The 18127-nt window shown below is 44.8% G+C and overlaps 1 protein-coding gene across 2 annotated transcripts in view; it reads right to left on the bottom strand.

Annotated features, from left to right (window-relative positions):
• The window catches only part of MAP2K5 (mitogen-activated protein kinase kinase 5), a 119967-nt gene that overhangs the window by 64435 nt on the left and 37405 nt on the right, over nt 1-18127 (bottom strand). For both annotated transcript variants that reach the window (XM_058811212.1, XM_058811213.1), the window contains exons 9-13: nt 13956-13995; nt 10710-10778; nt 10525-10606; nt 8881-8942; nt 2692-2740 (exon numbers count right to left, since the gene is read on the bottom strand). In XM_058811212.1, coding sequence (XP_058667195.1) covers nt 2692-2740; nt 8881-8942; nt 10525-10606; nt 10710-10778; nt 13956-13995 — 302 coding nt within the window. The remainder of the gene's footprint in view (nt 1-2691; nt 2741-8880; nt 8943-10524; nt 10607-10709; nt 10779-13955; nt 13996-18127) is intronic.

The following is an 18127-nucleotide window of genomic DNA, read 5'->3' as shown; positions in this document are numbered from 1 at the left end:
GCATAGAAACACAGAATGTGTGCTCAGCTTTACATACAGGCATAAATAAATGCATGGAAACCCAGAATCCTGGGATGGCTGGGGTGGGAGGGGACCTTAAAGCTCATCCTGTCCCCCCTGCCATGGGCAGGCACAGCTCCCACTATCCCAGGCTGGTAAATCCCCAAACACCCCTGGGTTTGTGTCTGTGCTCCATTGGGTGGCCCTAAGGCTGATTATATCTCCCAGAAATAAAAGAGGAAAGGGGGGAAGATGCAAATATGCAGCTCTGGACATCTCTGGTGGAATCCTCAGCAAACAATCAGGTGGGATTTTACCTTTAGCAGAAGCTTTGGCCAAATTCCGCCTGCCCAGAGGTGTGGCTTGTTCACCTCAAGCCTTTCAAAAAGCTTGGATTTAATGATCTTAAAGGGTTTTTCCCAATCTTAATCTTTCCGTGATTCCATGGCTTATGAAAAGCAAATGGAAACTCCACCTACAGCATTTTGACATAATAACAACAGCAGTAACATTATAATTATTAATAATAATAGTAATGGTGAGAAGATGGGAAAGCTCCTGCAGTGCCTGTCCCTGCCAGCCAGAACAAAGAGAACATCCTTGGATTTCTGATGTTCTGGGGGAAAAGGAGATGGTCTGAGTGATGCACAACCTCCTCCTGCACACAGCACATCTCAGATCCTCAATTCTCCCTCTTTTCAAACCAGCAACACTTCCAGAACCTCCATTTAAAACCCAACCAGGAACTGAGGTGCCCAAACCACAAAATAAATAAATATTTGTAATTTATATATAAACAGCCCCAGTACTCAGCCAAGTCACCAATCCAGCTCAGTACAATTAAACACAAGTGGGTAACATTGATTTCCTGCAATCCCTTTAAGAAGCAGGTGTGAACACAGCAAAACACAGCAGATAAAATGCACACGGTCTATACTTATTCTTGAACTTAACAGATTCTGGTTTGTCTTTAGACAAACTTTGACTTTGTACATGATTAGACTTGTTTAATTGCTAATTCTGTTTTAAATCTAAGTTAATTTCTCATTACCCTTCCATTTCTACTTCTTATGCTCTGGGGAAAAGAGCACACTTATCATTGGGACATTCTCACATCTTCCAAGGAAGTGGTGGAGGTGTTAATCTTATGTTTATGTTTGATGTGGGTGTGATGACTCCAGCTCGGGTTTATTAATATGCACGGCTATCACCTCATTAGTTGTGAGCTTTGTTTTGAAGTGGAGCTGGAATATTTGCTGAGATGCCTGATCTGCAATAAAAGCCTTGCTCATTGTTTGCTTCCTGCTCTCCAGTTCTCTGCCCTGGGACTGCTGCAGCCCTTCCTTGGAAATTCCTGACTCTCCTGCTCTGCCCTGGGTGACACTGCAGGAAAATCAGGAGCCAGAATTCCTCCTTTCACCTCTGAGCATCAGGAGACAGCTGGAGGACATCGCCTGCAGAAATAATCACCTGCCTGCCATTCCATCCCTCTGTCCCTGCTCTGGAGAGAGAGAAATTCACATTTTCTGTTGCCCAAAAATGGGTAAAACACCACAGTTCTGAACCTGGCACTCCAGGACATCACCTGCAGAAATAATCACCATTATTTCTGCCATTCCAACCCTCTGTCCCTGCTCTGAGGAGACAGAAATTCACATTTTCTGTAGCCCAAAAATGGCAGGATGAAAAGAGCAGAAATCACCTGGAGCAGGCACAGGATGCAGAAAATGGAATGAAAGGGAAGGGAGGATGAAATGGAAGATGTTATTTAGAGATTTCCTTGGTTTCTGGCCTTTTTCTAGAGGACAGATCATTCCATCCTTTGGCCCTCATGGTTTCTAACACCCCACAAGGGCAGGTGAATTAAAGATCCACTGAGATGCTCTTTCCTCAGGAGGGACCTGGGTGCTGCTCCCAGGATGAGGGCACAGATTGGGAACACACAGCAACACACCAGGGAGCTCAGCAGCCACCTCCAGACTCCTAGGAAACATTCAAAATTGAATTACTTTCTCATTTATTTTTTTTTTTCCTATTTGTCTTGGAAGTTTTGTGCAGGGGGAATGGGCTCCTCTGTTCTTTAAACAGCATTTCCCATACTAGTTTTTGAACTTTTGGTGGATCTGAATTAATTTTTCCAAACAGACACACTATAAGCAAAATTTAACAGCAAAAAGCGAGGAATAAATAAGAAGTTTTAAAAAACCATCCCAAATTAGCTGCAGGAAAGAGAATAAACAGCAAAACCCCCAAACTGCCTGATGTCCAAGCAGGTTTAAAGCCTTTCCCTGTCCCTGACCATGGCAGGGGACACGATTTCACAGATCTGAGCCACCAGCAACACTTGTGGTGTCACCTGAGATTTCTGAAGCACCAAAGACAATTCATTGCCTATTTTCTGTTTACCATCAAACATCTCATTTCTTGCTGATTTTCTCCACTGAGCACCTGTTTGCAACCCCAAGCTGCTAAATCCCTGTAAAATCCATTCCTCTCCTCAGTCCTTTTCCTTTCAGGGGAGGAGGGAGGGCAATAAAAGAGCAATAAAAATGTTTTACAATAAAGTGTGCAAGGTTAATGAGTGAGATTCATTCTGCAGCACCCCACTGGACTCAAAGCAGATGTTTGCTTGGTCTTTGGAGAAAGGGATGTTAAAATTTCACTGGAAAACAGAAAACATCTGCTACTCACCTCTGTGTAAAATCTTCAGGCTCCATAAATAGGTCAGGCCTTTCACAACCTTTAGGTAAAAGAAAGAAAAGAAAAAAAAAATCACATTTTAGGGATTCCTGATAGGAAAAATTCCCCATTTCAGCTGGGGTGGGAGATCAGAGAAGCCAGGTGTGAGAATGAAGGCAGGGAAAGGGGAGACCCCACCTCCCTCCCAGGTGAGCCCTGCTAAAAACCTGCAGCAGGTCCTTTATTAATGCACTAATTAATAACACACACATTAATTTCTTGCCAGGAGCCGTAAGCTGAACTCAGCTGAGCTCACACTGAATCCCTTCAGGCATCTCAGAGGATCTTTAATTCACCTGCCCTTGTGGGGTGCTAGAAACCATGAAGGCCAAAGGATGGAATGATCTGTCCTCTCTGAAAAGGCCAGAAACCAAGAAAATCTCTTAATAACCTCTTCCACCTCATCCTCCCTTCCTCCTTTTCCATTTGCTGCACCCTGTGCCTTTTCCTTTGCTTTTTTAAAATTTACTTTAAAGCAAATATGGAACTTTTCTTCTTGAGCTGTGAAAATTCCCTCATTCTCCTCTCATGTTGGACCAAACACAAATCCTGCTGCCTCTCACAGCAGAGAAATTACAGATCCTAAACCACAACTCCTAGAGGGAACTACAACTCTTAAAAACAAATACAATTCCTAAAACACAACTCCTAGAAGGAAATACAACTCCTAAAACCAAATACAATTCCTAAAAGGAAATTCCTAAAAGGAAATACAGCTCCTAAACCTGGGCAGGTTTCAAAATTTGCTCCTTCCACCACCAAAGCTGCTAAAGCCAAACTCCAAACCCAGTTACTGCAGCACAAAACTCAACCACCACAAAATTCCAACCACAAAATTCCAACCACAAAATTCCAACCACAAAATTCCAACCACAAAATTCCAAGCAGTGCTGAACTCCCCAGCCCATCCCTGCTGGCTTTTCAACACTCCCCATCTCTGAGGTGAAATTTAATTCCATTTCCAGGAGGTTTTCCTCACAGATCTCCAGAACAATGCAGCATTTCTGACACTGGTAAAGTTGCCTGAGTTCTGCAGTCAAGACAATTAATTTTCTGTGCTCCGAGTACCCCAAAATGAAATTATTTATGTTGCAGCGAACGAGCAGAAGCATTAAAAATGACACAGAGTGAAAGTAGAAGAGAGCACAGTCATTTTCTGCCTTCCCCTTGCATTAGAAACTCTTTCAAAATTTAAGATTTATTCTGTAAGAGAAATGATGGTGGAATCAGAATCTTTTTGTAAAGCAAATAATGATGGTGGCACCCCAAAGAAAATGTTCCAGGAGATAACTCCTCCCTTAAACTCACTCCAAACCCAAACATCTCCTGCCTTCAGATGCTTTTTACCTTTAACAAAAGCTTTGGTCAAATTCTGCCTGCCCAGAGGTGTGGCTTGTTCACCTCATGTCTTTCAAAAAGCTTGGATTTGATGATCTTAAAGGGTTTTTCCAACCTTAATCTTTCCACAATTCCATGGCTTATGAAAAGCAAATGGGAATTTTTATCTACAGCATTTTGACATAATTACACCAGCAATAACATTAAAATAATTATTAATAACAAAACCAAATAAATATAAATGTATAAATTATAAATATAAATATACATACAAGTATAAATCTAGATTATAATTTACCAATGCAAAAACAAATCAAGGAGATGCAACATTTCAAACCTCCTTCAATGGCCAAAGGGATTTTCAGAACAGCAAACTCTTTGATTATTAAAAATGTATTTAGACTATTGAAAATCTTTAAAACCATAGGAAATTATTTAGTTTAAAGCAAGCATCCATTAAAAAAAAAAAAAAAGGGAAACATTTCTCAGGAAACAAATCAACAGCTGTGAGTTACTACACATCTTTATTATGGAACATGTGCTGGGTGAGCAGTGAGGGAAGCCATGGAATTACCAAACTCTCCCCTCAGACTCCCTGGGTGTACAAAGGAATAAAAAAGGAGTTTTTCCCTTTATCCTGGGCTGTAAATCTGCTCACAGGAGCCCCCCAAATGGACTCCGCTCGTTATTCACTCCCCTTACATTTGCCTATTAGGAAGGACTCTCAAGCATTAAATATTATTCTAAAACTGGAGGGGAGAATCTTTTGATTGAAGCTGGAGCAGGAATTATTGGTATTCAGTAAAGGAGGTTTTACAACAATGCCTTGACAAAGCCTTGACACAAAAAGTGCTTCCACCTGCTGTCAATCTCTCACTCTGCTGACAGTTCAAGTGCACATCCTTTCAGGGAGAACTTCAATCAACAGCACAGAGCACAATGTCACTGCTCCAGAAGGGAGGGAAAACAAATGTGTGGAGAGGCACAGGGGCTCTGACAGCCCCAGCCCAGCTCACAGGGAGCAGCACCACCCCAGGAATGGCCACAGCCTCACCCTGGGCCCCCCCAAATCTGCTTTTCCTTCAGAAAACACCCCAGCCCTCCACGGAAACAAAAACAGCAGGAAGGAGAGAGACTGAGGGAGATTTCCTCACTGCTGGGGACTCACAAAGGGAGCAGGGATGGGTTTTATAGAGGGCAGAGATCCCTGCACATCTCCTGAGAGAACTGGGATTGTCCAGCCTGGGGAAAAGAGAGAAGCTCCAGGGTGACCCCAGTGGGGCCTTGCAGGGCCTGCAGGAACCAAAACCAGAGATGGAGAGAGACAATTCCCAAGGGATGGAGGGACCAGAAAGGGGAATGGCTCCCACTGACAGAGGGCAGGGATGGATGGGACATTGGGAATGAGGAATTGTTCCCTGTGAGGGTGGGCAGGCCCTGGCACAGGTGCCCAGAGCAGCTGGGGCTGCCCCTGGAATGCCACACTGGACAGGGAGCCATTCCCTGTGTCCTGTCCCTTGTCCCCATCCCTCTCCAGCTCTCCTGGAGCCCCTTCAGGCCCTGGAGGGGCTCTGAGCTCTCCCTGGCTCCTTCCCTTCTCCAGGTGAACATTCCCAGCTCTCCTTTAGGGGCTCTGAGCTCTCCCTGGCTCCTTCCCTTCTCCAGGAGAACATTCCCAGCTCCCTCCAGCCCCTGGGGCCTCTCTGGAATTGCCCCACATCCACGCCAAGTCTGGTTGGGAGGGCAGAAAACTAAAAAGACAAACCCAGTGGTGCCCATTTAGAACCATTTAGGCTGGAAAAGCCCTCCCAGATCTGAGTCCAAGCCCAGAAATCCCAAAGCTGGAGCCAGAGGAGGGCTGGGATGCAGGGAATGCCTGCATGTGCTGCATCCTTTTCCTCTGGAAATGTCTTCCCTTAAAAACTTGCACAAATTGCAATTAGCAGATGTGCAGGTCACACATGCCATCGAGCAGCTTCCAGGGATTCATGCACTGGACATGTCTTGGGAGAATAAAAAAATTACTGTGGGGATGGGAAAATAAACCAGACTGGGGAAAGAAATGATGGAAGCTGAAGGTTTTGTCCACAAAATCCACCCATGGAGCTGCAGCTTTTGTCTCTCCTCCCTCAGCAAGCCCAGGATCTGGGCAATCCCAAGGTGCTCAGGGGATTACAAGGACTCAGCACAAAGGTGCCCCAGCCCCTCAAAGGCTCTGCTGCCCCTCAGACACAGCCTGGGGAGGCTCAGAGGAGCCAGAGAGAAATTCCAGGGAAACAAAAGGCTCCTGCTGCCTCCTTGCAGCACCTCCACCGTGCCAAAACCAGCACCAGAGCCAGGAGCTGCCAGGGCTGGTTCAGCCTCAGCGCTCACCTTCTGCTCCCAGAGCAGCAGACAAGGGTGAAGCTTCCCTGCTCTGAGCTCCTTTGTTCCTCTCCTTCCTCAGCCCCTGCTCTGCACTGGGAACGGGAAGCAGGAAATAAAATAACCAGGAAAGTGAGATATCCATGTCAGGGAGTGAGGCTCACAGGCAGGAAATAGGAAATAAAATAACCAGGAAAAGTGAAATATCCATGTCAGGGAGTGAGGCTCACAGGCAGGAAATAGGAAATAAAATAACCAGGAAAAGTGAAATATCCATGTCAGGGAGTGAGGCTCACAGGCAGGAAATAAAAATGAGGAAAAGCAAAATATCCATGTCAGGGAGTCAGGCTCACAAGCAGGAAATAGGAAATAAAATAACCATGAAAAGTGAGATATCCACCTCAGGGAGTGAGGCTCCCAGGCTGACTGATCAGAGACAAAATGACCCCGAGGAGGATGAAAAAATCCAGCTCTGGAGACACCAAAGGTGGGGCTGGACAGCGGCATTAGGGGTGAGAGGAGACCTGGAGGGGAACACCTGTGGGATGGCAAGGGGAGGATGGAGGAGAGATAAAACCAAGGTGTGATGGATTAAACCCACACCAAAACCAGGAAAAGGAGAAGGAATGAGCAGCTGGGGGGATGCTGGAAGCCCATCCCAGATCATCAAACCATCCTCATCATCCTCATCAGGAAAATGGGGATTCTGTGAGCAGCTTCCCACTCACTGCTGCAGAGGGATGGAGATGAAAGATTCTCCCTGTGAGCTGAGGTGAAAAGCTCTCAAACTGCACAAGGAACTGCCAGGTACATAATGAGCAGATTTGAAGCTGCTCAGAGGAAGCAGCATCAGAGAGGGATGTTCATCACCCTGGGCAGGCCACACAAATTAAGAGGAAAGGAGAGCTGTGAATTACAATGAACAGAGACTAAATAGCTGCCTGTGTTGGATTAAAGGATTTAAATTGTCAGCTTGATGTATAATGAATGTGAAAAGCCAGCACTTAATTAAATGGCACATGATAGAATAACTTTGTTATGCTTTAAACTGCTTAAGTTATCAAAGTATTCCTTATATTTGGCAATTGTTTTGCAGTGTCTCCCTCCCCGGTGAGATCCACTGAGACACTGGTCATTACCCTCTGCTCAGCTGTGGGGAAAGATGGGTTTTTTGAACTTTTGAATTTTCTGGTGGTCTGTAATTTGAGTTTTCAATCGTGGCCAGTGGATTTTCAGCAGCTGAAGGCTGCAGAGCCCCAAGGATGAGCTACCAGGGGCTTTAAGGCTCCCACTGCCAGCACCTCATGACCAAGCCCAGGAGATCTGAGGGTTCTTCTGTCAGCACAGCCTCACCACCCCAAAAGTGACCCCAATTAACCCTTCCCTGGGGCTGCTCAGGTGTGCAAGGGCTGAGAGACCAGCCCGTGGCAGCTCTGGCTTGTGCCAAGGGAAAACTCCATCCTCCCTGAGCAGAACACAGAAAATCTGTTCTGCCTCTGCATTTGGGTGGCAGGAACCAACCCAACCCTCTAAGCCCTCAGGGAAAATCCACAAAACAACCAAAGAGAGAGGGTTGGAAAACCAAGGGAGACCCTCTGGCCAGAACAGGGGCAGCCAGGATGGAAATCACACACTCAGAGACAAAGGATCCCCACAGGGCTCCTGAGCCACCTCCTGAAGGCACCAAAGAAATAATTTAATAAATCAAGGTGATTAAAAGCATTTCTCCATCCTGATGGGAAGAAATGCTGACAGGAAGTGATGTGACCACACAGACTTGCAGCAAATTCTTTTGTTTCCTTATGCCACTCCATTTACCCCATCCTGTCACACAGATTTGAGTAACAGAATCCTGGAAGGGTTTGGGTTGGGAGGGACCTTAAATCCCATCCAGTGCCACCCCTGCCATAGCAGGGACACCTCCCACTGTCCCAGGCTGCTCCAAACCCCATCCAACCTGGCCTTGGGCACTGCCAGGGATGCAGGGATCAGCCACAGCTGCTCTGGGAATTCCAGCCCAGCCAGGAGTTCCTTCCCAAAACCCATCTCAATCTCCCCTTTCCCACTCTGAACCCACTCCCTGTGTGCTGTCCCTCCATCCCCTGTCCCCAGCCCCTCTCCAGCTCTCCTGGAGCCCTCTCCTCTGCAGCCTGGACCATCCCAGCTCCCACCTTTCCCTCACAGCACTCCCATCCCTCCCAGACCCCATGAGGGGATGGTCATTCCACAGTCCCAGGGGTTGTGTTGGTCATTCCCAAGGCACTTTTCCCTCACCACAGAGCCCCTGAGCACAGGGGGTGGTTTGGAGGAGCAGAGAGAGGGAAGAACCCTCCTTTCACACAGACCCTGGAGCTGCCCCAGCCTCCCAGTGACCACCCAAACCCAGATTTTCCACCCCCACAGCAAAAACTGAGAGATAAAAAGCGACAAATTACTCACAGCCACCGCTATCCTTCCGAGAACGTGTTCTGGAATTTTTCTATAAACATCCAGAGACCCCCCTGCAGGGACAAACAGCACGAGCTCAGGTGGTGCCAGATGAAACAGTGCCCCAGATTTGAAGCCCCAAGGGGTTTCTAGGCCTTGGTTATTAATAAAAACACCATCAGTGACAGAGCAATAGCTGTGGCAGAAATAACTGACCTTAAAAACCTCCCAAAGTCTGCAGAAACACACCAAACAGCACTCAGGGAGCTTCTTACCACATTTCTGCTTTAGCATTGATACTCAGGAAACAGCAGTGACAAAATGTTAGAAAACCTTCCAGTCACAAATATCAACGTTAAAGAACTCCAAACTGTGTGGAAAAATGTCTTGGGAATAACAAAATCACCCCAAAAAAGCAGATTTCAAGGTCCAAAGTATCCCAACTCTTCTCCCCAAAAGCTGGTGCTACCATTCTGTGGTATCCAATATTTATACCCATGATTCAATGGATATAAATATCCAATTAAATGGATATAAATAGCCATTGAAATGGATATAAATATCCAATTTAATGGACCTAAATAGCCATTGAAATGGAAATAAATATCCATTTTATATCCATGATTAAAGCCATCTCCTCCTGACATCACACCAGGGTGGGTTTGGCCATGTCCACACTGATGCCTGAAATAAAATTCCTGGTGGGGAAGCAGTGGAAGTTTTCCCAGTAAATCCAGAATGGGAAAGAACCTGGCACAGCCCTGTGAGCATCCCCCATTGATGGGGACATGGGATTCCCTCTAAATCCCTACAGACATTCCCAAGGGATTGGGAAACCTCCCTTCTCTTCTGCAAAAAAAAAACCTTGTGATCAAACCAGAGTCCAAAATGTCCCTGAGGCTGAAATACAAATTCTTTAAGGAAAGAAATTTACAAATTCTTAAGGAAAGAAATTTAAAATTGCAAATTAAAAATCTGGCAAACTGCTGCCCCAGGGCATTGTCCCTGCTTTTCTGTAGGAATATCCCAAATTCAGACACCAGCACAGGTCACAAACTGCTGCCCCAGGGCATTGTCCTTGCTTTTCCTCAGGAATATCCCAAATTCTCCAGCCCAGGGGAATTCTGGAATCCCAGGCTGTGGGGTCAGGGATGGGTTTGGGGTGAGGATTCTCGTGGGGAGGAACGAGGGGACTCCAGAAGGAGCTCGGCAGCGAGCTGGGAAACAGCTGGGCTGGAAAATAACTCCTTGCCTGGTAATTAAGAGACCATTTCCACTGCAAACACCCAGGACATTGGGTTAATAGATTTCTTGAAAGGAAAAGCTGTTTTGGCTATCAAAACACTACAAGTGAGGAACAGCTGTTTTGTCAGCGAGGACAGATTGCACGGGAGGCTCAAGTATCAAACCACAAATTAAGGCTGCCTTTATTCCTCTTCTGTTTACATTTTCCATAAAAGTAGGCGAAGTTCCACGCAGGGAAAATGTAGAACGTCCCTCAATCCCAATTCCAACCTGCTCTGGTTTTTTAACTACCTGCAATATTATTAATACTCCACATTTTCGAGTCTTACTGTTGCATTTCATTCTACCAAAAAAAAATCCTTTCTCATTTAATTACTTAGCAACCAAAAGCAAACTGGATCCACTACTCACCATCCATGAACTCTGTGCACAATGAAATCCTGTTTTCTACAAAAAAAGCACCATAAAATCCTATGATATACGAGGAGTCACACTGGGAAAAGAGAGAAAAAAGCCACAAGGCTGTTTTAGAATCTGCTGTAAGAAAACTGAAGTAAAAATAATTCCAATGGTAAAATTGGAATTATTACATGTACCTTGTAAAGAATTTCTAACTCTGACATGATCTGCTTCTGGAGCTCCAGTGTTATATCCAAGGGTATGACCTGAAAGACAGAAATACACAGAATTCATGTAAAAGGGAAAGGAATTATTCAGAATAAAAATCCTGAAGATCTGTGGAATAATGATCATTGTGGAGTAACAAGAAGGAGAGGAATAGGTGGAAAGACTATTTTAACAGGAAGGGAATTTTCTCACCATCCCAAATGCCCAGCAGGACCAAAGCAGCCAAAGTGGGCTGCACCTTCTGCAATTCTAAATTCCCAAGATTTTTCAGGGCAGACCCTCTGAACAAGGCACTGAAATTCAGACTGAACAGAGAATTTCTTGCCACAGTTCCTCGAAGACATGAAAACTCAATTATTAAGCTCTGCTTTACAAACCAAACTGGACTGAGTGCTTGGAGCCAGGCTCAGTGTGCCCCCAGCCAGCCCTTCACTATTCAATATTTTAGGCTGAAGGGAAGCAGAACTCAGTTTTCAGGATCAGCAGAATAAACATTCCAGGAATAATGCTGACAGAACAGAACACAACACGGGGAGCCCATTTCCAACCCAGCACCAAAATCTGTCTCCAGGAAAAACCAATAACCTGCCTCTTCCCGAGCTGCTCCGGGGTTATTTATAAAAGCTGCCACTAAACTAAATTGTAAGTGGAGTACAGGGCTGCCAAGAAACATTTAACACGCTTGTCCAGATCAATAATCATTTGCCAACAATATTCACTTACATTTTTTCCAGCGCGGAAACCTCAGAAATTCATCTGCTGGGATCCCACCAGTGGTGTTCTCTGAATTTCACCAAATTCCATCTTGTCAGGGGTATCAAATCAAAACTTTATCCCACTCACTTCCAATCCCAGCGAGGAATTTCTCTGACCCCAGGAGCAAAAACATCCCTGGCATCCCAAAGCCAGGCCCAGAATGAGGAAAGGTCTGGGGCTCATTTGCATCAACCCTAATTACAAACACCCCGATAATGAGGGTAACCTGGGAAAGCAGAGTTTGCCCATTTCCAGGTGGTCAGGACACCAAGGGAAGGGCACAGACAGAGCAATTACAAGATTATTTCACCCCAAAATTAATTAGGGGAGTTCAGCCTCCCTTTCTCGGCAGAATTATTTTATGTTTCCTTCCAGCTGGAAATGTGTGGCCTGTGTGACCCCACCTCATGTCAAGGCTGGAGGGAATTTCTTAATTTGCAGCACAAAAAGAGGAAAAAAAAAATTATATCTCACCTTAACCTGCATTTATCATCTACTTTTGTATGAAATTTCCAAGCCTGTTTTGTACAGGTAAAAAACTTCCAGGGATTGATGAGTTTCCAGCATGGGCTGGAACTGCGTTACAGCAAAAACAAGAAAACAAAAAAACCCCCAAAACAAAACAAAACAAAACCACCACCAAAACAACCAAAAAAATCTCCTCAGAGTCACTGTTGCTGCGGATGAAGATGGAAATGAAAATTTGGATGCAAATTCCTGGAATTCTGGAATGGCTTGGGTGGGAAAGGCCCTTAAAGGGATCTCATTCCACCTTCTCCATCCCAGGGTGCTCCAAGTCCTGACCCTGGACACTCCAGGATGGGGAACCCAAAATCTCCCTGGGTACATCCAATAATTGAATATTTTTTGTGGCTTTTCCCCCTAAACCAAGAACTTTGCAATCATTATCTCCCTGGGATGCTCTCAGCGTGCCCAGGGTCACACCTGGGTGAGATGGTTGAGCTGGGGACGGATGCTGGACCAGAAGAACTTTTTAAAAATTAATTTAAACAACATGCAAACCCTCTGGGAAGTCCTCTGATCTTCCTAATGAAGTTTCTGCCCAAAATTCAGTGATTTGGGAGCCCTCAGGCCCAGGGAAAAGGGTGAACTTTGGAGTAGAGCTGGGGATGGATGCTGGACCAGAAGAACCTTTTAAAAACTAATTTAAATGACATGCAAACTCTCTGGGAAGGTCTCTGATCTTCCTGACCAAGCTGCACCTTTCTAATGATTTTTTTTTTTGCCCAAAATTCAGCGATTTGGAGCCCCACTTGTGGCCAGGGTGAAGTTTGGAGAGAGGAATCCACCTGAGGCTGTGCTCCCCCAGCAATCCCAGGCTGAGCTGTCAGGTGAGCCCCAGCAGCTGAGTGACTGAATTATAATTTACTCCCTGCTCAATTTGAATTAGGGAGAGGCCATTAAAATATCCAGAATAAACACAGCAATTCATCACGGGCTGTCACCGCTGCCTCCCTCCATTTGCTGCCTCCTCTAAAGGGAAGCAGAGCAAAAATCACAGGTCAGACTCGGAGATTCTGCTTTAATTTAATTAAGACATCCTTGTCTCTAACAGTGTGCACAGCTCAGAGGAAAATCGGGGTGTTGTGGGCAGGAGTAATAAATAATAAAGGTAATAATGGTAATCAAATGCTGCACTGGAATTGCAGCTAAAAGCAGTGGGAGAATGGCAAAAAGCAGTGCAGACTTGCTGGGATTTTCCCCTTTAAATAGGAAAAAGCGACTTAGAAAAAGGGATTAAGTCCTCTGGAGGTTAAGGTTATGCAAAATATGAAATTTGGTGCATCACTGAGGGATCATGTTATGGATTATTAGCACTGGGTTGATTATTTACCAGCTGGAAGTGTTATAGTCAACAGGTTTGTGGTTATCTTGTGCAATTAAATCTGGATTTCATCATTAAAAAGCCCCACAAAATTACATTTTTTGGCTTATTTTTGTGCAGATGAACTAATAATAATTAATATAATTCTTAATTAATATAATATATAATTAAAATTTTCATTCATAACATATTTAATAATTTCAGTTATTAATGAAATTATTTAATTTAATTCACAAATTGCATCCAAGATCTGCCCCATTGCTGCTCTTATTTTATCCCAGTTTTAAGTGAATTTCAGAGAAAAATTGGGATTTTTCCTGACCACAAAAATCTACAAATTCCAGGTTTAATCAAGGAGCCCAAGTGCCCTTGGAAACATCCTTGGAGGTATCAAAATTTGAGATGTTCAGGCAATTCTCTGGGGGAAAATCCTGAATTTTGGGAAGCTGAGTTCACTGGGAATGACTAACTTTACAGTAAATAAATAAATTAATTTTCTGTAAATAAATTAACTAATGCAATAAATCAAATTGAGAGCCAAAAATCAGAGGGAAGGCAAGGAAAGTAAGGGCAGGAAAAATTGGGAAAAAATGAAATGTCTGGAATTTCTTACCTTCACCGCCAGGATTTTTCCACTGCGGACATGGTAAGCCCTGGGTGAGGAAAAAATTGAATAATTTGAATAATTTTCCCATTTTCCTTCAATGGAATTAATGGAGATTATCACTATTATTCAGAATTTTCATGGAAAATCAGGATTATCTCCCATAGGTATTTTCAGAGACAAGCAGCTTCACCAAATAAATTGAATTAAAACAGATTATGGCAAATCCTATATGAGAGCTTAAAGACCCACAGAAAATCTCAGCAAAATTCAATTTCTGCATTTATTCGATGATCACAGCGAGCATATAAAGATAGAAAGAATTATTGGTGATATTCCCATGCACCCCAAATAATTTTCCAGAGTATTTCAACAGCAGTTTGTCTTAATTTCTGAGGAGAAACACCCAAAATTGGCCATTTAACAATGACTTGAATATTTCTAACCATGAAAACGTGAGAAAATAGAGGAAGTTAAAAATAAAAACACCTCAAAATCCAATGTAATTTTGCATAAAAACAAAACCATTAAAGGCTTTCCTCTTCACTGGTTTTACTGCCTCCCTCTGATTTATGGCAGCACTGGCAGAGACATGGCACTAACTTTAAAGAATTCCAATATTTTACCTCTCTGTACCTCCAGCAATTATTGCTGGAGAAGAAAAGCTTTAATAGTTGGGGTTTTCTGCATGTAAAATCACCCTCAGACAGGGCAAAAATGTCATTTAATCTTATTTATAACCCTGAGAGCTCCCCTAATTTCTGGTAATGGCTTGGAAATTCCTAAAAACTTCACCTTAATTTAATAACTCCTGGGTGAACATTTATGCAGTGGAGTGGCACCAGATTTTAGGGGGGGGGGGGAAACCAGTTTAACATGACGGAGGGGAAAAATCAATGTAGAAAATGAGATTATCCAAGGGAACTTTGATAGCACAGGAGCTGAATCCATGAATCCACAAATCCATGAATTCACAACTTGGGGATGAACCAACACTGGGAAAACATCCTGGATTTAGGATCATTTAGGATCATTTAGGATCATTCCCAGATTTCAGGGGAGGAAAAAAAGGATTTAGCAAGGCAGAGGGGGAAAAAATCAGTGTAAGAAATGAGATTTTCCATGGGAACTTGGATAGAGCTGAATCCATGACTTGGGATGAACCAACAGGGAGTTTAGGAAGAGCAGGAATGAGGGATGGAGGGGTTGGGAAGGGATGCTCCACATCTGTTGGGTTAATTGAGACCCCACTGGACAGCTTAATTAGCTCATCAGGAAAACTGATCCTTTTTCCTCTTAGTTTCTGGTAATGGCTTGGAAATTCCTAAAAACTTCACCTTAATTTAATAACTCCTGGATGAACATTTATGCAACTGATTGGCACCAGATTTTAGAGGGGAAAAACCAGAGTTTAGCAAGGCAGAGGGGCAAAATCAGTGTAGAAAATGAGATTATCCAAGGGAACTTTGATAGAGCTGAATCCATGAATCCACGAGCTCCGGGGATGAACCAACACTGGGGAAACATCCTGGATTTAAGATGATTTCCCAGATTTCAGGGGAGGAAAAAAAGGACTTAGCAAGACAGAGGGGAAAAATCAGTGTAAAAAATGAGATTTTCCATGGGAACTTTGACAGGACAGGAGCTGAATCCAGCAGTGGGGAAACACCCTGGGCTTGGGACGAGCAGGAATGAGGGATGGAGGGGTTGTGAAGGGATGCTCCACATCTGTTGGGTTAATTGGGAGCCCACTGGACAGCCTAATTAGCTGCTGAGGAAAGCTGATCCATTTTCCATGGGAGAGATCTCCAGTTTGGGAGCGGGTGGGAGGGAGGAGCTGATGATTTAATTATGATGCACGCCAGTTCATCCGTGGCAGGCTGGGCTCAGGTTCCAGCAGAGGGCAGCTACCTGGTTTGGTTTACAGAGCACTGACAGCCCCACCTGAACATTTAATTATGGCTGGGAATTGATCACAAAGAGCAGCAGCCCTGGGCTGGGGCTGGGCCGTGCCAGGAGGGCAGGAATCTGTTTACTCCAGGCTGATCCAGCATCTCAGTTGTCCTGGCCTTCCCCTGCACAATAACTGTAAAGTGATTAATGGAGCTGGGGTGGGAGCTTTGGTTACACCAAAAGACAACCCTACACCTCTGTGGTGCTTTAATTAACAGCCAACGCTTCAAATTAGGCTGGAGCTGCTGCAGTAATTACCCCTTCTGAGGAAAAAGGGATTTTCTGGGATGTTCGATTCCACCTTCCAGTCCCACAGATCATTTTGGTTGCAGGCAGCACTGCAAAATCCTGAATTTAACACCTTAATGCAGGTTCTGAGGGATGAACCACAAAAATCCTGCAGGACAATGAGCACAGCATGAGGAAAACCAGATTTTTACTCAATCCATGGATGGCTACGAGGGGATTAAACCAAAATTCCCACTCAAAGCCTCATCTCCCAGGTTTTGGTGCCACCTCCAGAAGTGCAGCAGCCAAACCCATCATTGTAGAACCAGGCAGAGAAAAGCAGCAAAACCCCAAAGGTCCCTTCAGCAACTGGGAACCTTTCAGGGAATGCACTCTAAATCTTCCAGGATGGCATGAAAATTCCTAAAAACCAGCTAAAACCAGCTGTTCCACTCCTAAAAACCCCAAAACCAGGGGTGGGTTTGAGCAGTGCCCCGCAGGGGATGCTCAGCACCAAGCTGGGTTTGGGGGGATCTCCATCTCCAAGCCCAGAATCCTGGAATAGTTTGGGTGGGAAGGGGCCTTCAATCCCACCCCATTCCCCCCTCTTCCATGGGCAGGGACAATTCCCACACTGCAGGGAGCATCTCCTGGTGGGGAGCTCCCCCAGGACACAGAGCCTGCCCTGTCCAAGGCAAGGACGGAGACTCCAACACTGCCTGCCTGCAAAATCCCCACCGGGGAACAGCAATTTCCATCCCTCCCTCCACATTCCCACCAGAACTCACCATCCCAAGCCCCTGCACCCATCCCAGCAGCTCCCAGGCACATTTTTGTCAAATATTTCATCACCTTTAGCTATAAAAAACCCATCCCCAGAGATCTGAAGGGCCCCACACAAGCCAAGTCCTTCAGCAGGACTTTGTCCCCTCCAATCTCATCCCTCAGGGGTGCTGTGGCCAAAATCTGGGTTATTTTGGGGAATAAATGAGAGAGGTGGCGTGGGAGCAAGCACTGTGCTTGAGCAAAGCCCTGCAGCTGAGCCAAACTGGTGATGGACTGCAGAGAGCATCCCTGGTGTCCCAGAAAATCAAAATCAATACCAGGGAAAACTGGAATGGGGCTCTGGGGGATCTGCCAGCTCCTCAGCATCTCCCCCCAAGCCCAGACAGGAATTGTGGCTCCACAGCAAAGCAAATTAACAACTGGGAGCATCAGAAGCAGCTGGTTTGTGTTTTAAGGAGAAAAAAAAGGGGAATTTTTGAAATGAAATCCACATTACCTGATTTGTTCTCCCTGAAGTACAGAAAAGCAAGGAGGAATGTCAGTGCCCTGGGCTCCTCGTGGAATAAACCACTGCCCATCCTAATACTTAATGCTAAAAGCTTTGTGCACTGAATATCATGAATTTCTACTCAACACAGAAGGAAAACAAACCCAACTTGAGAGAAAATGCAGCAGATGCTTAATATTAACAGCTAATAAATTCCTAATAAATAGCTGAGATGGCAAACAAAACAACTTCTCTCTCAAATTTGCTCAAACCAACAATTTTCTCTCTTCCCTGTGAGGAATGTTCCCTAAAGCCCAGAGGGAGCTGCAGGATGGTTGTAGGATCTGTGGTTGTGGGATAATTCCTTCCAGGGCAACGAAAAAACCAACTACAGGTTGCAACCTGCAGGCAACTCAAGGGAAACACCACTTCTCAATTTTTCCCTAATTTTTTAATTGCAAACCCCTTGCCCAGGTGTGAGTGACACAACAATGGTCACATCACAAGCAGGGGCTGAGCTGGCAAACACCCCTGAGCTTTTTCCAGCAGCTTTTCCCATTAAACACAGCAACTCCTCACCAGAAACTGAGTTTAGTCTTATGTTAAATCTCAAAATAAATGTAATCTCTACCTAGAAGCCAAAATTCATCACATTTATTTTGTCATAAGGATGGAACTGCAGGAGCCTGGAGCAGCACAGGATCTGCCTCCTCTGGCCACCAGGATA

The sequence above is a fragment of the Ammospiza caudacuta genome, chromosome 10 (assembly GCF_027887145.1).
Source record: "Ammospiza caudacuta isolate bAmmCau1 chromosome 10, bAmmCau1.pri, whole genome shotgun sequence".
Classification (NCBI taxonomy): domain Eukaryota; kingdom Metazoa; phylum Chordata; class Aves; order Passeriformes; family Passerellidae; genus Ammospiza; species Ammospiza caudacuta.
This window is presented reverse-complemented; position numbering and strand designations above follow the sequence as displayed.